At 45.7% G+C, this 24,136-nt stretch overlaps 1 protein-coding gene across 1 annotated transcript in view; it reads right to left on the reverse strand.

Annotated features, from left to right (window-relative positions):
• foxo3a (forkhead box O3A) overlaps positions 1–22,851 on the reverse strand; it is a 30,437-nt gene extending 7,586 nt beyond the window's left edge. Inside the window, exon 1 of the mRNA XM_055865426.1 lies at positions 21,350–22,851. Within this exon, the coding sequence (XP_055721401.1) occupies positions 21,350–21,883 (534 nt within the window). The 5' untranslated portion in view covers positions 21,884–22,851. The remainder of the gene's footprint in view (positions 1–21,349) is intronic.
• Positions 22,852–24,136: the final 1,285 nt, after the last annotated feature.

The raw sequence follows: 24,136 nt of genomic DNA on the forward strand, positions 1-24,136 counted from the left end.
CAACGTGAATAGGTTACATTTTTTTGCAAAGGTATTAAAAAATAACACAGAAATACCTTATTTACATAAGTATTCAGACCCTTTGCTATGAATTTTGAAATATAGCTCAGATGCATCCTGTTTCCATTGATCATCCTTGAGATGTTCCTACAACTTGATTGGAGTCCACCCGTGGTAAATTTAATTGATTGGACATGATTTGGAAAGGCACACACTTGTCTATCTATATAATGTCCCACAGTTGACAGTGTTAAATGAAGAAGTTTGTAACCACCAAGACTCTTCTTAGAGCTGGCCGCCCAGCCAAACTGAGCAATTGGGGGAGAAGGGCCTTGGTCAGGGAGGTGCCCAAGAACCTGATGGTCACTGACAGAGCTCCAGAGTTCCTTTGTGGAGATGGGAGAACCTTCCAGAAGGACAACCATTTCTGCAGCACTCCACCAATCAGGCCTTTACAGTAGTGGCCAAACGGAAGCCACATGACAGCCCCCTTAAAGTTTGCCAAAAGGCACCTAAAGACTCTCAGACCATGAGAAACAAGATTCTCTGGTCTGATGAAACCAAGATTGAACACTTTGGCCTGAATGCCATTCGTCACGTCTGGAGGACACCAGGCAGCACTTAGCACCTAGCCAATACCATCCCTATGGTGAAGCATGGAGGCAGCATCATGCTGTGGGGAAGTTTTTCAGCGGCAGGGAGACCAGCCAGGATCGAGGGAAAAATAAACGGCGCAAAGTAGAGAGCTCCTTGATTAAAACCTGCTCCGGGGCGCTCAGGACCTCAGACTGGGGCGAAGGTTCACCTTCCAACAGGACAACAACCCTAAGCACACAGCCAAGACAACGCAGGAGTGGCTTCGGGACAAGTCTCTGAATGTCCTTGGAGTGGTCCAGCCAGAGCCCGGACTTGAACCCGATCGAACATCTCTGGAGAGACCTGAAAATAGCTGTGCAGTGATGCTCCCCATTCAACCTGAGAGAACTTGAGGGGAACTACAGAGAAGAATGGGAAAAACTTCCCAGATGCCATGAATCTGAAACAGGTCTTTGAAAACCTCTTTAGGAATGGAGTTTAATTGAGGGAAGGGTCTGAATAGTTATTTAAATGTGATATTTTTGCAAATGTATATAAAAAAAAATACATTTGTCATTATGGGGTATTGTGTGTAGATTGATGAGGGGAAAAAACTATTTAATACATTTTTGAATAAGGCTCTAACGTGACAAAATGTGGAAAAAGTAAAGGGGTCTGAATACTTTCCAAATGCACAGTATACTTCCATTAACCAAACGGTACCGGGGGACCTTCAGACAGATGTTGTGAAGCCTGTGTATGTCAACGTAGATGCTATGAACACACCCTTCTGTCCGTCTCAACTTATTGAACGGCATGCCGAAAAGCATGCATGCTAACCTGTCCACCTTGATCAGATGTGTAACTCAATTGGCCTACCTTGTTTTTCAGATTGAGAACGAGTTGCCAATTCCTTATATAAATTGTGTTTATGCTTATTGCACAGACTAGACTGCTAGTATAACAGTCTTTGGCTAAAATGCTGTTAGTGGTATGTGGTACCGCAATAAACACGACACACTGAGCAAACATTTTCTAGAATGAATAAAGGTTCATAGATACTCCTATTTGAGTAGTGTCTGCTCCGCATGTCATTTGAGACAGAAGGTTGTCATTAAAAGGTCATCTTTTCTATTACAGTCAAATCATGTCTTCATGTGTTTAAGTCCAAATGACCGATTTGGTCGGACCAAATCTCAAATGGCGAGTTCAAACCGCTTGTCAGAGGAAGAAGTGATCTCATCATCTTTGTTGTAGTGTGTGGCAGGGGGAGAGGATTGGTGTGTGTAAACAGGAAGAGGTGAAGCGAGAGGTTTCACTCTTGCCAAAATAAGCCCAATGTGTTTCTATGGGCTTATTTTGGACCTAAACTTGTCACCTGCCTTCAGCACAACTCCTATTGTTAGGACGGAGACATGAGCATCTCCTCATTATATCCAGATCTCTGGTGTAAATGGGAAGGTGCACATAGCACAGGAGTTAAATAGATGAGACCAAAAAGACAACATGAACGAACCAGCAGACAAACGCTGATAAAAAAACACAAATCATTTTAAAAATACGAATGAATCTAATGAGTTTGATATATGACCCAGCCCTATGTTATTACTATGATCATTATTCCTTTCCATGGTCTTTTAGAAAACAAGCGTTTCGCTACACCAGCAATAACATCTGGGAAGATGTTTATGTGACCAATAAAATTTGATTCAGATGGATGCGGAATAGAGGTTTGTCTCCAACAGTTATAACGGATTACAAACCTAGGTTATTTCTATTTCCAGACCTCCCCCCCATTTCAATCCAGCAAAGCTGAAGCTTTCATTAGACTTGATTCCATGACGGATGGATTGGTTTTCCAAGCCAAACTAATCCCTGGAATGAAACCGAGGCAGGAGACGAGAGAGAGCAGAGAGCCTTGCAGACCAACAGACTAGACCACGTTTAACCACCAGGGTATAAGGGCACTAGGACAGGCCTGGGGTGTATTCACTTCGAACCAAGCGGAAGCAAACGGGCCAAAACAGAGACGTACTACCTGAACTCGTAAAAAATGTAACAAATGTTTTATTGAACATTGCAAAAACATTTTGCTACGGTGTGCACTAATGAATATGGCCCAGGGTTAGTGGGGGCACAATAAGAGAAGCCTGAAAAAAACATTACTGATAAAATGGGAATTGGCAGATGACAAAGTACCTCCACTGTGGACAAATAAAAAGGAAAGCACTCCCTTCCCAGGTATGATTAGGCTGCTGAGGACTAGTGGGACTCCCTTCCCAGGTATGATTAGGCTGCTGAGGACTAGTGGGACTCCCTTCCCAGGTATGATTAGGCTGCTGAGGACTAGTGGGACTCCCTTCCCAGGTATGATTAGGCTGCTGAGGACTAGTGGGACTCCCTTCCCAGGTATGATTAGGCTGCTGAGGACTAGTGGGACTCCCTTCCCAGGTATGATTAAGCTGCTGAGGACTAGTGGGACTCCCTTCCCAGGTATGATTAGGATGCTGAGGACTAGTGGGACTCCCTTCCCAGGTATGATTAGGCTGCTGAGGACTAGTGGGACTCCCTTCCCAGGTATGATTAGGCTGCTGAGGACTAGTGGGACTCCCTTCCCAGGTATGATTAAGCTGCTGAGGACTAGTGGGACTCCCTTCCCAGGTATGATTAGGATGCTGAGGACTAGTGGGACTCCCTTCCCAGGTATGATTAGGCTGCTGAGGACTAGTGGGACTCCCTTCCCAGGTATGATTAGGCTGCTGGGGACTAGTGGGACTCCCTTCCCAGGTATGATTAGGCTGCTGAGGACTAGTGGGACTCCCTTCCCAGGTATGATTAAGCTGCTGAGGACTAGTGGGACTCCCTTCCCAGGTATGATTAAGCTGCTGAGGACTAGTGGGACTCCCTTCCCAGGTATGATTAAGCTGCTGAGGACTAGTGGGACTCCCTTCCCAGGTATGATTAGGCTGCTGAGGACTAGTGGGACTCCCTTCCCAGGTATGATTAAGCTGCTGAGGACTAGTGGGACTCCCTTCCCAGGTATGATTAGGCTGCTGAGGACTAGTGGGACTCCCTTCCCAGGTATGATTAGGCTGCTGAGGACTAGTGGGACTCCCTTCCCAGGTATGATTAGGATGCTGAGGACTAGTGGGACTCCCTTCCCAGGTATGATTAGGCTGCTGAGGACTAGTGGGACTCCCTTCCCAGGTATGATTAAGCTGCTGAGGACTAGTGGGACTCCCTTCCCAGGTATGATTAGGCTGCTGAGGACTAGTGGGACTCCCTTCCCAGGTATGATTAAGCTGCTGAGGACTAGTGGGACTCCCTTCCCAGGTATGATTAGGCTGCTGAGGACTAGTGGGACTCCCAAGGTATGATTAGGCTGCTGAGGACTAGTGGGACTCCCTTCCCAGGTATGATTAGGCTGCTGAGGACTAGTGGGACTCCCTTCCCAGGTATGATTAGGCTGCTGAGGACTAGTGGGACTCCCTTCCCAGGTATGATTAGGCTGCTGAGGACTAGTGGGACTCCCTTCCCAGGTATGATTAGGCTGCTGAGGACTAGTGGGACTCCCTTCCCAGGTATGATTAGGCTGCTGAGGACTAGTGGGACTCCCTTCCCAGGTATGATTAGGATGCTGAGGACTAGTGGGACTCCCTTCCCAGGTATGATTAAGCTGCTGAGGACTAGTGGGACTCCCTTCCCAGGTATGATTAGGCTGCTGAGGACTAGTGGGACTCCCTTCCCAGGTATGATTAAGCTGCTGAGGACTAGTGGGACTCCCTTCCCAGGTATGATTAGGCTGCTGAGGACTAGTGGGACTCCCTTCCCAGGTATGATTAAGCTGCTGAGGACTAGTGGGACTCCCTTCCCAGGTATGATAAAGCTGCTGAGGACTAGTGGGACTCCCTTCCCAGGTATGATTAGGCTGCTGAGGACTAGTGGGACTCCCTTCCCAGGTATGATTAAGCTGCTGAGGACTAGTGGGACTCCCTTCCCAGGTATGATTAGGCTGCTGAGGACTAGTGGGACTCCCAAGGTATGATTAGGCTGCTGAGGACTAGTGGGACTCCCTTCCCAGGTATGATTAGGCTGCTGAGGACTAGTGGGACTCCCTTCCCAGGTATGATTAGGCTGCTGAGGACTAGTGGGACTCCCTTCCCAGGTATGATTAGGCTGCTGAGGACTAGTGGGACTCCCTTCCCAGGTATGATTAGGCTGCTGAGGACTAGTGGGACTCCCTTCCCAGGTATGATTAGGCTGCTGAGGACTAGTGGGACTCCCTTCCCAGGTATGATTAGGATGCTGAGGACTAGTGGGACTCCCTTCCCAGGTATGATTAAGCTGCTGAGGACTAGTGGGACTCCCTTCCCAGGTATGATTAGGCTGCTGAGGACTAGTGGGACTCCCTTCCCAGGTATGATTAAGCTGCTGAGGACTAGTGGGACTCCCTTCCCAGGTATGATTAGGCTGCTGAGGACTAGTGGGACTCCCTTCCCAGGTATGATTAAGCTGCTGAGGACTAGTGGGACTCCCTTCCCAGGTATGATTAAGCTGCTGAGGACTAGTGGGACTCCCTTCCCAGGTATGATTAAGCTGCTGAGGACTAGTGGGACTCCCTTCCCAGGTATGATTAAGCTGCTGAGGACTAGTGGGACTCCCTTCCCCGGTATGATTAGGCTGCTGAGGACTAGTGGGACTCCCTTCCTAGGTATGATTAAGCTGCTGAGGACTAGTGGGACTCCCTTCCCAGGTATGATTAGGCTGCTGAGGACTAGTGGGACTCCCTTCCCAGGTATGATTAAGCTGCTGAGGACTAGTGGGACTCCCTTCCCAGGTATGATTAGGCTGCTGAGGACTAGTGGGACTCCCTTCCCAGGTATGATTAGGCTGCTGAGGACTAGTGGGACTCCCTTCCCAGGTATGATTAAGCTGCTGAGGACTAGTGGGACTCCCTTCCCAGGTATGATTAGGCTGCTGAGGACTAGTGGGACTCCCTTCCCAGGTATGATTAGGCTGCTGAGGACTAGTGGGACTCCCTTCCCAGGTATGATTAGGCTGCTGAGGACTAGTGGGACTCCCTTCCCAGGTATGATTAGGCTGCTGAGGACTAGTGGGACTCCCTTCCCAGGTATGATTAGGCTTCTGAGGACTAGTGGGACTCCCAAGGTATGATTAGGCTGCTGAGGACTAGTGGGACTCCCAAGGTATGATTAGGCTGCTGAGGACTAGTGGGACTCCCAAGGTATGATTAGGCTGCTGAGGACTAGTGGGACTCCCAAGGTATGATTAGGCTGCTGGGGACTAGTGGGACTCCCTTCCCAGGTATGATTAGGCTGCTGAGGACTAGTGGGACTCCCTTCCCAGGTATGATTAGGCTGCTGAGGACTAGTGGGACTCCCTTCCCAGGTATGATTAGGCTGCTGAGGACTAGTGGGACTCCCTTCCCAGGTATGATTAGGCTGCTGAGGACTAGTGGGACTCCCTTCCCAGGTATGATTAAGCTGCTGAGGACTAGTGGGACTCCCTTCCCAGGTATGATTAAGCTGCTGAGGACTAGTGGGACTCCCTTCCCCGGTATGATTAGGCTGCTGAGGACTAGTGGGACTCCCTTCCCAGGTATGATTAAGCTGCTGAGGACTAGTGGGACTCCCTTCCCAGGTATGATTAGGCTGCTGAGGACTAGTGGGACTCCCTTCCCAGGTATGATTAAGCTGCTGAGGACTAGTGGGACTCCCTTCCCAGGTATGATTAGGCTGCTGAGGACTAGTGGGACTCCCTTCCCAGGTATGATTAGGCTGCTGAGGACTAGTGGGACTCCCTTCCCAGGTATGATTAAGCTGCTGAGGACTAGTGGGACTCCCTTCCCAGGTATGATTAGGCTGCTGAGGACTAGTGGGACTCCCTTCCCAGGTATGATTAGGCTGCTGAGGACTAGTGGGACTCCCTTCCCAGGTATGATTAGGCTGCTGAGGACTAGTGGGACTCCCAAGGTATGATTAGGCTGCTGAGGACTAGTGGGACTCCCAAGGTATGATTAGGCTGCTGAGGACTAGTGGGACTCCCTTCCCAGGTATGATTAGGCTGCTGAGGACTAGTGGGACTCCCTTCCCAGGTATGATTAGGCTGCTGAGGACTAGTGGGACTCCCTTCCCAGGTATGATTAGGCTGCTGAGGACTAGTGGGACTCCCTTCCCAGGTATGATTAGGCTGCTGAGGACTAGTGGGACTCCCTTCCCAGGTATGATTAGGCTGCTGAGGACTAGTGGGACTCCCTTCCCAGGTATGATTAGGCTGCTGAGGACTAGTGGGACTCCCTTCCCAGGTATGATTAGGCTGCTGAGGACTAGTGGGACTCCCTTCCCAGGTATGATTAGGCTGCTGAGGACTAGTGGGACTCCCTTCCCAGGTATGATTAGGCTGCTGAGGACTAGTGGGACTCCCTTCCCAGGTATGATTAGGCTGCTGAGGACTAGTGGGACTCCCTTCCCAGGTATGATTAGGCTGCTGAGGACTAGTGGGACTCCCTTCCCAGGTATGATTAGGCTGCTGAGGACTAGTGGGACTCCCTTCCCAGGTATGATTAGGCTGCTGAGGACTAGTGGGACTCCCTTCCCAGGTATGATTAGGCTGCTGAGGACTAGTGGGACTCCCTTCCCAGGTATGATTAGGCTGCTGAGGACTAGTGGGACTCCCTTTCCAGGTATGATTAAGCTGCTGAGGACTAGTGGGATTCCCTTCCCAGGTATGATTAAGCTGCTGAGGAGTAGAAGGACTCCCTTCCCAGGTATGATTAAGCTGCTGAGGACTAGTGGGACTCCCTTCCCAGGTATGATTAAGCTGCTGAGGACTAGTGGGACTCCCTTCCCAGGTAAGATTAAGCTGCTGAGGACTAGTGGACTCCCTTCCCAGGTAAGATTAAGCTGCTGAGGACTAGTGGGACTCCCTTCCCAGGTATGATTAAGCTGCTGAGGACTAGTGGGACTCCCTTCCCAGGTATGATTAGGCTGCTGAGGACTAGTGGGATTCCCTTCCCAGGTATGATTAAGCTGCTGAGGACTAGTGGGACTCCCTTCCCAGGTATGATTAAGCTGCTGAGGACTAGTGGGATTCCCTTCCCAGGTATGATTAAGCTTCTGAGGACTAGTGGGACTCCCTTCCCAGGTATGATTAAGCTGCTGAGGACTAGTGGGACTCCCTTCCCAGGTATGATTAAGCTGCTGAGGACTAGTGGGATTCCCTTCCCAGGTATGATTAGGCTGCTGAGGACTAGTGGGATTCCCTTCCCAGGTATGATTAGGCTGCTGAGGACTAGTGGGACTCCCTTCCCAGGTATGATTAAGCTGCTGAGGACTAGTGGGACTCCCTTCCCAGGTATGATTAGGCTGCTGAGGACTAGTGGGACTCCCTTCCCAGGTATGATTAAGCTTCTGAGGACTAGTGGGACTCCCTTCCCAGGTATGATTAAGCTGCTGAGGACTAGTGGGACTCCCTTCCCAGGTATGATTAAGCTGCTGAGGACTAGTAGTGGGTTTTTTGTTTTCATCCTCAGCTGTAGAGATCAGTTTTACATAAAGAATCACTCACCATCATAGCTATCCCTTCATCACGTCCCAAATGGCAGCCTAATCCTTATATCGAGCACTATGGGCCACCTAATCAAACGTAGATCGCTATAAAAGGGACTCATTTGGTACACACTTGTGTTTAACTGCCCCTTGGTTATGATCTTGTGACTACCAACTGTTCTAATAAATCCACTTAAACCACTAGCAGTTTTGTATTTATTTAAAAGAGCCAAGTCCGTTAAGGACAAATTCTTAATTACAATGACGGTCTAACCCGTCCAAACCCTAACCTGGATGACGCTGGGCCAATTGTACTCCGCCCTATGGGACTCCCAAATATGTCCGGTTGCCCTATGGGACTCCCCTATCCAGATCGACGGGACAGTAGTGGAGAAGGTGGAAAGTTAAGTTCCTCGGTGTACACATCACAGACAAACTGAATTGGTCCACCCACCCAGACAGCGTTGTGAAGGCGCAGCAGCGCCTCTTCAACCTCAGGAGGCTGAAGAAACTCGGCTTGTCACCAAAAGCGCTCACAAACTTCTACAGATGCACAATCGAGAGCATCCTGTCGGGCTGTATCACCGCCTGGTACGGCAACTGCTCCGCCCACAACCGTAAGGATCTCCAGAGGGTAGTGAGGACTGCACAACGCATCACCGGGGACAAACTACCTGCCCTCCAGGACACCTACACCACCCGATGTCACAGGAAGGCCATAAAGATCATCAAGGACAACAACCACTCGAGCCACTGCCTGTTCACCCCGCTATCATCCAGAAGGCGATGTCAGTACAGGTGCATCAAAGCAGGGACCGAGAGACTGAAAAACAGCTTCTATCTCAAGGCCATCAGACTGTTAAACAGCCACCACTAACATTTAGTGGCTGCTGCCAACATACTGACTCAACTCCAGCCACTTTAATAATGGGAATTGATGGAAATTATGTAAAAATGTATCACTAGCCACTTTAAACAATGCCACTTAATATAATGTTTACATACCCTACATTACTCATCTCATATGTATATGTATATACTGTACTGTATATCATCCACTGCATCTTGCCATCTTTATGTAATACATGTATCACTAGCCACTTTAAACTATGCCACTTTATGTTTACATACCCTACATTACTCATCTCATATGTATAGACTGTACACTATACCATCTACTGCATCTTGCCTATGCCGTTCTGTACCATCACTCATTCATATATCTTTATGTACATATTCTTTATCCCTTTACACTTGTGTGTATAAGGTAGTAGTTGTGGAATTGTTAGGTTAGATTACTTGCTGGTTATTAGTGCATTGTCGGAACTAGACGCACAAGCATTTCGCTACACTCACATTAACATCTGCTAACCATGTGTATGTGACAAATAAAATTTGATTTGATTTGTGATACAGCCTGAAATTGAACCAGGGTCTGTAGTGACGCCTCTAGCACTGTAATGCAGTGCCTTAGACCGCTTCTCTTCTTGGGAGCCCAAAACAATTGGTTAGCCTAAAGTGTTTTAAAAATTGCAACTAATGACAAAGATTCCGTTACAAGAAGATCGTTTATTTGTTGTGATTAGAGATTTGCACGGAGGCCTGCAGGCCAGAAGTCCTTTAGTACATGGGTTCCCCAAACTCGGTCCTCCAAGGGGAGCAAGTTTGGGTTTTTGCCCTAGCACTACACAGCGGATTCAAAATAATCAACTAATCATCAAGCTTTGATCATTTGAACCAGCTCGATATAGTACTACGGTCCAAAAACAAAACCAGCCGTGTAGTACTACGGTCCAAAAACAAAACCAGCCGTGTAGTACTACGGTCCAAAAACAAAACCAGCCGTGTAGTACTACGGTCCAAAAACAAAACCAGCCGTGTAGTACTACGGTCCAAAAACAAAACCAGCCGCGTAGTACTACGGTCCAAAAACAAAACCAGCCGCGTAGTACTACGGTCCAAAAACAAAACCAGCCGCGTAGTACTACGGTCCAAAAACAAAACCAGCCGCGTAGTACTACGGTCCAAAAACAAAACCAGCCGCGTAGTACTACGGTCCAAAAACAAAACCAGCCGCGTAGTACTACGGTCCAAAAACAAAACCAGCCGCGTAGTACTACGGTCCAAAAACAAAACCAGCCGCGTAGTACTACGGTCCAAAAACAAAACCAGCCGCGTAGTACTACGGTCCAAAAACAAAACCAGCCGCGTAGTACTACGGTCCAAAAACAAAACCAGCCGCGTAGTACTACGGTCCAAAAACAAAACCAGCCGCGTAGTACTACGGTCCAAAAACAAAACCAGCCGCGTAGTACTACGGTCCAAAAACAAAACCAGCCGCGTAGTACTACGGTCCAAAAACAAAACCAGCCGCGTAGTACTACGGTCCAAAAACAAAACCAGCCGCGTAGTACTACGGTCCAAAAACAAAACCAGCCGCGTAGTACTACGGTCCAAAAACAAAACCAGCCGCGTAGTACTACGGTCCAAAAACAAAACCAGCCGCGTAGTACTACGGTCCAAAAACAAAACCAGCCGCGTAGTACTACGGTCCAAAAACAAAACCAGCCGCGTAGTACTACGGTCCAAAAACAAAACCAGCCGCGTAGTACTACGGTCCAAAAACAAAACCAGCCGCGTAGTACTACGGTCCAAAAACAAAACCAGCCGCGTAGTACTACGGTCCAAAAACAAAACCAGCCGCGTAGTACTACGGTCCAAAAACAAAACCAGCCGCGTAGTACTACGGTCCAAAAACAAAACCAGCCGCGTAGTACTACGGTCCAAAAACAAAACCAGCCGCGTAGTACTACGGTCCAAAAACAAAACCAGCCGCGTAGTACTACGGTCCAAAAACAAAACCAGCCGCGTAGTACTACGGTCCAAAAACAAAACCAGCCGCGTAGTACTACGGTCCAAAAACAAAACCAGCCGCGTAGTACTACGGTCCAAAAACAAAACCAGCCGCGTAGTACTACGGTCCAAAAACAAAACCAGCCGCGTAGTACTACGGTCCAAAAACAAAACCAGCCGCGTAGTACTACGGTCCAAAAACAAAACCAGCCGCGTAGTACTACGGTCCAAAAACAAAACCAGCCGCGTAGTACTACGGTCCAAAAACAAAACCAGCCGCGTAGTACTACGGTCCAAAAACAAAACCAGCCGCGTAGTACTACGGTCCAAAAACAAAACCAGCCGCGTAGTACTACGGTCCAAAAACAAAACCAGCCGCGTAGTACTACGGTCCAAAAACAAAACCAGCCGCGTAGTACTACGGTCCAAAAACAAAACCAGCCGCGTAGTACTACGGTCCAAAAACAAAACCAGCCGCGTAGTACTACGGTCCAAAAACAAAACCAGCCGCGTAGTACTACGGTCCAAAAACAAAACCAGCCGCGTAGTACTACGGTCCAAAAACAAAACCAGCCGCGTAGTACTACGGTCCAAAAACAAAACCAGCCGCGTAGTACTACGGTCCAAAAACAAAACCAGCCGCGTAGTACTACGGTCCAAAAACAAAACCAGCCGCGTAGTACTACGGTCCAAAAACAAAACCAGCCGCGTAGTACTACGGTCCAAAAACAAAACCAGCCGCGTAGTACTACGGTCCAAAAACAAAACCAGCCGCGTAGTACTACGGTCCAAAAACAAAACCAGCCGCGTAGTACTACGGTCCAAAAACAAAACCAGCCGCGTAGTACTACGGTCCAAAAACAAAACCAGCCGCGTAGTACTACGGTCCAAAAACAAAACCAGCCGCGTAGTACTACGGTCCAAAAACAAAACCAGCCGCGTAGTACTACGGTCCAAAAACAAAACCAGCCGCGTAGTACTACGGTCCAAAAACAAAACCAGCCGCGTAGTACTACGGTCCAAAAACAAAACCAGCCGCGTAGTACTACGGTCCAAAAACAAAACCAGCCGCGTAGTACTACGGTCCAAAAACAAAACCAGCCGCGTAGTACTACGGTCCAAAAACAAAACCAGCCGCGTAGTACTACGGTCCAAAAACAAAACCAGCCGCGTAGTACTACGGTCCAAAAACAAAACCAGCCGCGTAGTACTACGGTCCAAAAACAAAACCAGCCGCGTAGTACTACGGTCCAAAAACAAAACCAGCCGCGTAGTACTACGGTCCAAAAACAAAACCAGCCGCGTAGTACTACGGTCCAAAAACAAAACCAGCCGCGTAGTACTACGGTCCAAAAACAAAACCAGCCGCGTAGTACTACGGTCCAAAAACAAAACCAGCCGCGTAGTACTACGGTCCAAAAACAAAACCAGCCGCGTAGTACTACGGTCCAAAAACAAAACCAGCCGCGTAGTACTACGGTCCAAAAACAAAACCAGCCGCGTAGTACTACGGTCCAAAAACAAAACCAGCCGCGTAGTACTACGGTCCAAAAACAAAACCAGCCGCGTAGTACTACGGTCCAAAAACAAAACCAGCCGCGTAGTACTACGGTCCAAAAACAAAACCAGCCGCGTAGTACTACGGTCCAAAAACAAAACCAGCCGCGTAGTACTACGGCCCAAAAACAAAACCAGCCGCGTAGTACTACGGCCCAAAAACAAAACCAGCCGCGTAGTACTACGGCCCAAAAACAAAACCAGCCGCGTAGTACTACGGCCCAAAAACAAAACCAGCCGCGTAGTACTACGGCCCAAAAACAAAACCAGCCGCGTAGTACTACGGCCAAAAACAAAACCAGCCGCGTAGTACTACGGCCAAAAACAAAACCAGCCGCGTAGTACTACGGCCAAAAACAAAACCAGCCGCGTAGTACTACGGCCAAAAACAAAACCAGCCGCGTAGTACTACGGCCAAAAACAAAACCAGCCGCGTAGTACTACGGCCAAAAACAAAACCAGCCGCGTAGTACTACGGCCAAAAACAAAACCAGCCGCGTAGTACTACGGCCAAAAACAAAACCAGCCGCGTAGTACTACGGCCAAAAACAAAACCAGCCGCGTAGTACTACGGCCAAAAACAAAACCAGCCGCGTAGTACTACGGCCAAAAACAAAACCAGCCGCGTAGTACTACGGCCAAAAACAAAACCAGCCGCGTAGTACTACGGCCAAAAACAAAACCAGCCGCGTAGTACTACGGCCAAAAACAAAACCAGCCGCGTAGTACTACGGCCAAAAACAAAACCAGCCGCGTAGTACTACGGCCAAAAACAAAACCAGCCGCGTAGTACTACGGCCAAAAACAAAACCAGCCGCGTAGTACTACGGCCAAAAACAAAACCAGCCGCGTAGTACTACGGCCAAAAACAAAACCAGCCGCGTAGTACTACGGCCAAAAACAAAACCAGCCGCGTAGTACTACGGCCAAAAACAAAACCAGCCGCGTAGTACTACGGCCAAAAACAAAACCAGCCGCGTAGTACTACGGCCAAAAACAAAACCAGCCGCGTAGTACTACGGCCAAAAACAAAACCAGCCGCGTAGTACTACGGCCAAAAACAAAACCAGCCGCGTAGTACTACGGCCAAAAACAAAACCAGCCGCGTAGTACTACGGCCAAAAACAAAACCAGCCGCGTAGTACTACGGCCAAAAACAAAACCAGCCGCGTAGTACTACGGCCAAAAACAAAACCAGCCGCGTAGTACTACGGCCAAAAACAAAACCAGCCGCGTAGTACTACGGCCAAAAACAAAACCAGCCGCGTAGTACTACGGCCAAAAACAAAACCAGCCGCGTAGTACTACGGCCAAAAACAAAACCAGCCGCGTAGTACTACGGCCAAAAACAAAACCAGCCGCGTAGTACTACGGCCAAAAACAAAACCAGCCGCGTAGTACTACGGCCAAAAACAAAACCAGCCGCGTAGTACTACGGCCAAAAACAAAACCAGCCGCGTAGTACTACGGCCAAAAACAAAACCAGCCGCGTAGTACTACGGCCAAAAACAAAACCAGCCGCGTAGTACTACGGCCAAAAACAAAACCAGCCGTGTAGTACTACGGCCAAAAACAAAACCAGCCGTGTAGTACTACGGCCAAAAACAAAACCAGCCGTGTAGTACTACGGCCAAAAACAAAACCAGCCGTGTAGTACTACGGCCAAAAACAAAACCAGCCGTGTAGTACTACGGCCAAAAACAAAACCAGCCGTGTAGTACTACGGCCAAAAACAAAACCAGCCGTGTAGTACTACGGCCAAAAACAAAACCAGCCGTGTAGTACTACGGCCAAAAACAAAACCAACCGTGTAGTACTACGGCCAAAAACAAAACCAACCGTGTAGTACTACGGCCAAAAACAAAACCAACCGTGTAGTACTACGGCCAAAAACAAAACCAACCGTGTAGTACTACGGCCAAAAACAAAACCAGCCGTGTAGTACTACGGCCAAAAACACAACCAGCCGTGTAGTACTACGGCCAAAACACAACCAGCCGTGTAGTACTACGGCCAAAACACAACCAACCGTGTAGTACTACGGCCAAAACACAACCAACCGTGTAGTACTACGGCCAAAACACAACCAACCGTGTAGTACTACGGCCAAAACAAAACCAACCGTGTAGTACTACGGCCAAAACAAAACCAACCGTGTAGTACTACGGCCAAAACAAAACCAACCGTGTAGTACTACGGCCAAAACAAAACCAACCGTGTAGTACTACGGCCAAAACAAAACGTGTACCCCTTGGGGTCCCGAGGACAGAGTTGTATTTTTTCCCCTCTCTCTTCCTCTCGCTCTCTCAACGCTGCTCTACTGCATGCAAATACCATTAGTCTCAGGTTTCTACTAGTTACCAGAGCGGCAAGATTGCAAAAATTAACTGAAAACGATTATTGTTTAACACCTTTATAGGGTTAGCGTTCCCACACGGCCAAATCTCCATGTTACAGAAAAGGTGACCACCTGTGCTAATTAACCTACTCTGAACACCTGTGTGTAAACATAACTCGGGAAGTCACCCACATAGCTGTATGGATCTGTGCAAAACTGCTACAGTAAGTGTATCGGTTTTATTTGAAGGATTGAAAACAGTGATGAAAGACAGTGGCCATATGTTTCAAAAGCCATGATTATCGACGTTTCTAATCGTTCAACACACAGCGTCGGGATTGTAGTTCACGAGCCAGTCGTGGGCGAAGCTAAAGGCTGAAAAATGTTAGAAGGCAGAATGCCGCCTAGAGTTTAAGAGCTAGGGTTAGACATAAGTTTAGCAGTGTGGTTCAGGTTAAGGTTAAAAATCTAATTAAGAGATAGGCAGGGTTTATGAATTTGTGGTTGAGGTAACGACCCGATACAACTTTGTCAGTCAGAGGAACTCTAGAATCCTAGCAGCCTAACCTGGATCTAAAATTAAATTAAACTGAACAATTAACCTATAGCCCAACTCAAACCAGAGCAATAATGTAAAGTATTCAGAACCCTTGATATTTTCCACATTTTATTACAGTCTTAATCTAAAACTGATTAAATAAAATATTTCTCAATCTACACACAATACCTCATAATGACAAAGCGAAAACAGGTTTAAACAGTTTTACAAATGTATTAAGAAAAAATAAAAACCTTATTTACATTAGAATCCAGACCTTTTGCTATGAGACTCGAAATTGAGCTCAGGTGCATCCTGTTTCCATTGATCATCCTTGAGAAGTGTCTACAATTTGGAGTCCACCTGTGGTCAATTTAATTGATTGGACATGATTTGAAAAGGCACACACCTGTCTATATAAAAGGTCCCACAATTGACAGTGCATATCAGAGCAAAAACCAAGCTAAGGAAAAGGAATTGTCCATAGAGCTCCGAGAGAGGATTGTGTCGAGGCAAAGATCTGGGGAAGGGAATCAAAACAATTCAGCAGCATTGAAGTTCCAAGAACAGTGGCCTCAATCATTCTTAAATGGAGGTTTGGAACCATCAAGACAGTTCCTAGAAGTGGCTGCCCGGCCAATCGGGGGAGAAGGGCCTTGGTCAGGGACCAAGAACCCGATGGTCACACTGACAGAGCTCCAGAGGTCCTCTGTGGAGATGGGAGAACCTCCCAGAAGGACAATAATCTCCGCAGCACTTGCAGCCTGCTTGGCGTTTGTCAAAAGGCACCTAAAAACTCTCAGACCATGAGAAACTATTTTCTCTTGTCTGATGAAACCAAGATACACAGTTGAAGTCAGAAGTTTACATAAACTAGTATTAATGACTCCAAACTAAGTGTTTGAACCACTCCACAAATTTATTGTTAACTATAGTTTTGGCAAGTTGGTTAGGACATCTACTTTGTGCAGGACAAGTATTTTTTCCAACAATTGTTTACAGACAGATTATTTCACTTATAATTCACTGTACCACAATTCCAGTGGGTCAGACGTTTACATACACTACGTTGACTGTGCCTTTAAACAGCTTGGAAAATTCCAGAAAATGATGTCATGGCTATAGAAGCTTCTGATAGGCTAATTGACATAATTTGAGTCAATTGGAGGTGTACCTGTGGATGTATTTCAAGGCCTACCTTCAAACTCAGTGCCTCTTTGCTTGACATCATGGAAAAATCAAAAGAAATCAGCCAAGACAAAAAATTGTAGACCTCCACAAGTCTGGTTCATCCTTGGGAGCAATTTCCAAACGCCTGAAGGTACCACGTTCATCTGTACAAACAATAGTATGCAAGTATAAACATGGGACCATGCAGCCGTCATACCACTCAGGAAGGAGACGCGTTCTGTCTCCTAGAGATAAACGTTCTTTGGTGCGAAAAGTGCAAATCAATCCCATAACAGCAAAGGACCTTGTGAAGATGCTGGAGGAAACGGGTACAAAAGTATCTATATCCACAGTGAAACGAGTCCTATATCGACATAACCTGAAAGACCGCTCAGCAAAAAAGAAGCCACTGCTCCAAAACCACCATAAAAAAGCCAGACTACGGTTCACAACTGCACATGGGGACAAAGATCGTACTTTTTTGAGAAATGTCCTCTGGTCTGATGAAACAAAAATAGAACTGTTTGGCCAATATGACCATCGTTATGTTTGGAGGAAAAAGGGGAAGGCTTGCAAGCTGAAGAAACCCATCCCAAACGTGAAGCACGGGGGTGGCAGCATCATGTCATGGGGGTGCTTTGCTGCAGGAAGGACTGGTGCACTTCAAAATAGATGGCATTATGAGGTAGGAAAATTGTGTGGATATATTGAAGCAACATCTCAAGACATCAGTCAGGAAGTTAAAGCTTGGTCACAAATGGGTCTTCCAAGTCGACAATGACCCCAAGCATACTTCCAAAGTTGTGGCAAAATGGCTTAAGGACAACAAAGTCAAGGTATTGGAGTGGCCATCACAAAGCCCTGACCTCAAGCATATAGAAAAATTGTAGGCAGAAATTAAAAAGCGTGTGCGAGCAAGGAGGCCTACAAACCTGACTGTTACACCAGCCTTGTCAGGAGGAATGGACCAAAATTCACCCAAATTATTCTGACATTAAACATTCTTAAAATAGGTCAGTTAGGATCACCACTTTAAGGCAGGGAATTTTTACTAGAATTAAAATGTCAAGAATTGTGAAAAACTAAGTTTAAATGTATTTGGCTAAGGTGCATGTAAACTACCGACTTCAACTGTAGACTCTTTGGCCTGAATGCCAAGCGTCACGTATGGAGGAAACCTGGCACTATCCCTTCAGTGAAGCATGGTTGTAGCAGCATCGTGCTCTGGGGATGTTTTTCAGTCGCAGTGACTGGGGGACTAGTCAGGATTGAGGGAAGAGATCCTTGATGAAAACCTGCTCCGGAACACGCAGGACCTCAGACTGGGGTGAAGGTTCACCTTCCAATGGGACAACGACCCTAAGCACACAGCCAAGACAAGGCAGAAGTGGCTTCTGTGCAAGTCTTGATGTCCTTGAGTGGCACAGCCAGAGCCTGACTTGTACCCAGTCTAAAATCTCTGGAGAGACCTGAAAATAGCTGCGCAGCAACACTCCCCATCAAACCTGACAGAGCTTAAAAGCCCCATATAGTACCCACCACTGCGACCTGTGTGCTCTCGTTGGCTAGCCCTCACTACATACTCGTCGCCAAACCCACTGGCAAAGGTAAAGCCCCACCTTATCTCAGCTCACTGGTCACCATAGCAACACCCACCCGTAGCACGCGCTCCAGCAGGTATATTTCACTGGTCATCCCCAAAGCCAACACCTCCTTTGGCCACCTTTCCTTCCAGTTCTCTGCTGCCAATGACTGGAACGAATAGCAAAAATCACTGAAGTTGGAGACATCTCCCTCTAACTTTAAGCATCAACTTTACAGCCCATCTGTAAATATCCCACCCAACTACCTCATCCCCATATTTATTTTTTTGCACTTTTGCACCCCAGTATCTCTACTTGCACATCTATCACTCCAGTGTTTAATTGCTAAATTGTAATTATTTTGCCACTATGGCCTATTCATTGCCTTACCTCCCTAAACGTACTTAATTTGCACACACTGTATATAGACTCTTCTATTGCGTTATTGAATGTTTGTTTAGCCCATGTGTAACTAACTCTGTGTTGTTTGTGTCGCACTACTTTTCTTTATCTTGTCCAGGTCGCAGTTGTAAATGAGAACTTGTTCTCAACTGGCCTACCTGGTTAAATGAAAGGTGAAATAAATAAAACATCATTTTCTATTTAACAAAAATGTCCAAAAAACGGTTTTTGCTTTGTTATTATGGGGTAGTGTGTATAGATTGATGAGAATGTTTTTTTTAAAACACATTTTCGAATTAGAAATTGACCAATGATTTTTCAACGCCGATACCGATTATTGGAGGACCAAAAAACGCCGATACCGATTAAATCGGTCAATTTTTTAAATGTATTTGTAATAATGACAATTACAACAATACTGAATGAACACTTATTTTAACTTAATATAATCCATCAATAAAATCAATTTAGCCTCAAATAAATAATGAAACATGTTCAATTTGGTTTAAATAATGCAAAAACAAAGTGTTGGAAAAGAAAGTGCAATATATGCCATGTAAGAAAGCTAACGTTTAAGTTCCTTGCTCAGGACATGAGAACATATGAAAGCTGGTGGTTCCTTTTAACATGAGTCTTCAATATTCCCAGGTAAGAAGTTTTAGGTTGTAGTTATTATAGGACTATTTCTCTCTATACCATTTGTATTTCATATACCTTTGACTATTGGATGTTCTTATAGGCACTTTGGTATTGCCAGTGTAACAGTATAGCTTCCGTCCATCTCCTCGCTCCTACCTGGGCTCGAACCAGGAACACGTCGACAACAGCCACCCTCGAAGCAGCATTACCCATGCAGAGCAAGGGGAACAACAGCTCCAAGTCTCAAAGCGAGTGACATTTGAAACGCTATTGGCACGCACCCCGCTAACTAGCTAGCCATTTCACATCGGTTACACCAGCCTAATCTCGGGAGTTGATAGGCTTGAGGCACAGCGAAGAGCTTCTGGCAAAACGCAGGAAAGTGCTGTTTGAATGAATGCTTACGAGCCTGCTGCTGCCTACCACCGCTCAGTCAGACTGCTCTATCAAATCATAGACTTAATTATAACACACAGAAATACGAGCCTTAGGTCATTAATATGGTCAAATCCGGAAACTATCATCTCGAAAACAAGACGTTTATTCTTTCAGTGAAATACGGAACCGTTCCGTATTTTATCTAACGGGTGGCATCCATAAGTCTAAATATTCCGTTTACATTGCACAACCTTCAATGTTATGTCATAATTACGTAAAATTCTGGCAAATTAGGCGGTCCAAACTGTTGCATATACCCTGACTCTGCGTGCAATGAACGCAAGAGAAGTGACACAATTTCACCTGGTTAATATTGCGCTAACCTGGATTTCTTTTAGCTAAATATGCAGGTTTAAAAATATATACTTCTGTGTATTAATTTTAAGAAAGGCATTGATGTTTATGGTTAGGTACACATTGGAGCAACGATACGCACGGATTATATGCAACGCAGGACACGCTAGATAAACTAGTAATATCAACAACCATGTGTAGTTAACTAGTGATTATGATTGATTGATTGTTTTTTATAAGATAAGGTTAATGCTAGCTAGCAACTTACCTTGGCTTACTACTGCATTCGCATAACAGGCAGGCTCCTCGTGGAGTGCAATGTAATCAGGTGGTTACAGCATTGGACTAGTGAACTGTAAGGTTGCAAGATTGAATCCCCCGAGCTGACAAGGTAAAAATCTGTCGTTCTGCCCCTGAACGAAGCAGTTAACCGACCGCTCCTAGGCCGTCATTGAAAATAAGAATGTGTTCTTAACTGACTTGCCTAGTTAAATAAAGATTAAATAAAGTTGTAAAAAAAAAGAAAAAAAAAAAAGAAAAAGGCCAAATCGGTGTCCAAAATTTCCGATTGTTATGAAAACTTGAAATCGGCCCTAATTAATCGGCAATTCCGATTAATCGGTCGATCTCTATTTAGAATAAGGCTGTAACGTCACAAAACATGGAAAAAGTCACAGGGTCTGAATACTTTCCGAATGCACTGTATATGGCTCTGTCCTAAATGTGAGACAACACCTGATTGTCCTCAATTTCTCCAAATGGTCTTCATCAAGAGGGCTGAATGACAATTGGTGCATCTCTTTCTATTACAGTACAACACTGCGTCATGGGGTGAAAGGAGAGCTACTGGCAACAGTCATCAGTGATATATGCGGGGGACCGGGCAGTCCCTGGGCAGTGCTTCATGATCAGGTACATTCTGGGATCACCCCGTTCTTAAAATCAGGCAGCCATACACTGTCCAATCTTAATTGGTTATCATTAAAAGAAGACTATCGCCTCATGCCATTTAGGGCCTAACCCCATCTCATCTAATACATGCCGAGAGACATGGTCTAACAGCATACCATACTGTGGTCCTTGGTATGCATGTGATTGAATGCGTCTGAGTGTCTGTTTGAATGCACCTTTAAAATGTTGGAATACTTCTTGATGTAATGTGATTCACATAAATTATTTAACGTGTGTGTGTGCGCGCACCTGTCCACTACAATATGTACATTATGTACCTAAAAGGGGTATTTACTCCAAGTGAAAGCAATGTATTTCTTTATCAATTCAGACACCAGTGTACCTTAAAAACACATGGGCTCGGTCACACAGCGCTTTGTTAGTGTTCTGACTGAACGCATTGTTCCCATATCAGTGATGCCAGCCCACTACCACTGCTTACCTTCCAGCCTGCAGAGCTGTTGCTGTCCCCTTTGTCCTTGAAGTAAGTGACAGATCTCACCATCCAATCATAGATCTGGGCTAACGTCAGCCTCTGGTCCGGGGAGCTCTCTATGGCCTGGGTGATGAGGTCCGCATAGGAGTAGTTCCCCCAGGCATTCCTCCGAGTTGAGGACTTCCTAGGTTGGGAGGCCAGGCCATTGAGAGCTGTGAAATCATGTGTCTGTGAAGACACGGCCTCCTCTTTTGAAGTTGGGGTTAGTACTTCTTCCTTAGTGGTGGCGGGGATGTTTTGGTGTTCAGATAAGTTATTTGTGTTCTGAGGTATAGTTATGCCACCATTGACAGGAGTGGAGCTAGAGTTGCTGGGCGCTGTGACATAATCCTCCTCGTCCTCCGGGATGATGTCATCGTTCGATTCGGGCTTCCCTGTGTTGGACTCGGGTCGAGGCAGAGGCCAGGTACAAGACCTCGGTCGTTTCTTGGGCTCGAAGTCTGGATCGATGTCAATATCATTGTGCGGTACTTCAGCCATATTCCTCTCCTTGGTTTTGTCGCTTGTATTCGGTATACACTGATTAACAATATTTCATTACAATAATAAAATGTTATTTGTTTGATTATCATGCATAATATCAGCATGACATTACCAGACTCATTAAAACAATGAGTACAATAACTAGTACCCACATTCCACACCTTCAGCTGATGGTAAAACTCCACGTGCGTCCAGTCGACTGTCTTCTCTCTGCTGATCGCAGCAAAATTGATAGCGCGACTTAAAAATCCCTTGTTTTATGTGCATTGAGCTAGTACTGCAGCGTCTGTTTGTACTTCGTAAAAAATATATATATATACACATTTGTTAATACATACGTTAAGGGATTCAATATAATTCCATCACCTATCTTGGGAATGGAATGTAGCGCGTCCTCAATGAATAGATAACGTTAGCTAACGTTACTCAATCAACAGCGTTCCGTTTGCCCGTGTTTCTTTACCATTTCCAATATGCGGGTTACATCAAAATGTAAAACTAGCATTCCGTTCCGAATGCAGCTGCCATCTTGACCATTTCCTTTCGAATTCTTTTATTATTCGTTTAGCTATGAGCAGAGCACCACCGAGAGCTTTCTTTCCCTGCCTCCAGTGAGCTAGCTACTGGTTACCATCGAGACATTTTCAGCATTTGTACCGAGTCCAATTGTAGAGTTAAGCTACTTACAAATGTCGAAATTCGAATAAATAAAACATTCGCTCCGTCTGTGACTCTGCGCTGCCTCTCCTCATCTCGAGTAGTCGTGCACACCACACACTCAACCTCCAAGGCCATCCCTAACTGGCTACTAGCACTGTAGTACAATACAATTAGCCTAGCAACTAGTAGTCCCAGAGGACAGAACAGACCTGCGCTAAAGGAATCGGCTTTTAAAGAGACACGCTGTATTGCATCACATAGACAGGTTGGAACATTTCAAGTGACGTTAAGTGAACGCAACATACTAATGCTGCGTTCCAATGCTAGTCGGAACTCGACAATTTCCGACTTGCTACTGGTTGTAGTTAATCAAGCGCTGCGTTCAATGAATAAGCTAATTGGAAATTTCCGAGTTTCCTAGTTCAGACTAGTACGTGAATGCAGCACAATAATATCATTTAAAGGCGCAATATGCAGGACTCTAATTTCCGTTTATGTGACAAAACAAGCACTCAGAATGTAGAGAATCATTGTACCATCTAAACCGCTGTGAAATATATTTTTAACAACCAAAAATGTTGTATTTTCAGCAGGTGGAAGCTAGTGTACAAAACCTTAAGTATAAAAAACAAAAACGAAATGTAACAACTGAAAGCATAGAAATAGCACACATAGAACATATCTACCTCTTCGTAGACCTGCGTTCAATGAGAATAACAGATCTATAACTCAATTTCTATGCGAATTGGGTCAGGTCACCCAAAAAGTTATTGCAGCTTTAATACAGTGACGTGTCCTCATAATTCTACAGAATTACAGAGGTATTTACTTGGAATTTAAAATAATAATTATAATACTATTATGATCATGAAATCACATTGGAGGGCAAAATTACACAAGGTACTGCACAGTCAAGATATGTCATCATGTCTAAAATTACAAGGTTATACCCAGTAGTCTATGTTTCCTAGCCTGGTCCCAGATCTGTTGTGCGCTTCTATAGCCTGGTCCCAGATCTGTTTGTGCGCTTGCCAAATCCATTACTTATTGTCAAGCCAATTGTTTGGCATGACAATTAGTGACAAAGCGGTGACATGAAAGCACATCACAGACTGGCACTCAGACTACTATAATCTCTGTTTCCTAAATAAAATGTAAGACTATGAAGAAGGTAGGTCGCAGGATGTTGCCTTCAACATTAAACAAGCAGCCTTAAATACATCTATGATATTATTCACCCTACTGTAGTAGTTCTCTCTTAGTGATCATTTTAATTAAATAATACAGTACATCACTTATTAAAATAAACAATCCTTTTCATCACCAGATTTCAATCAAATAAAATAGCAATGCACCTCGAACCAGGAGTTCCATTTGCACAAGTGGATTCCCTTGAAGACTTCTTTGCAAACGCCATTCACACTATTCACCTGCTAGCTACTGTACATGTACTGCATAGTAAATGTAAATTACTAAAATATAGAAAAGAATCAACGGATACCAGAGGTTTAATGTAAAAATATTCTGCACAGTTTGTATTATTTATTTTATTTTTTAAGTTTATAGACGGTAGGCAATTAATGTCACAGC

The sequence above is a fragment of the Salvelinus fontinalis genome, chromosome 16, assembly GCF_029448725.1.
Source record: "Salvelinus fontinalis isolate EN_2023a chromosome 16, ASM2944872v1, whole genome shotgun sequence".
Taxonomy (NCBI): domain Eukaryota; kingdom Metazoa; phylum Chordata; class Actinopteri; order Salmoniformes; family Salmonidae; genus Salvelinus; species Salvelinus fontinalis.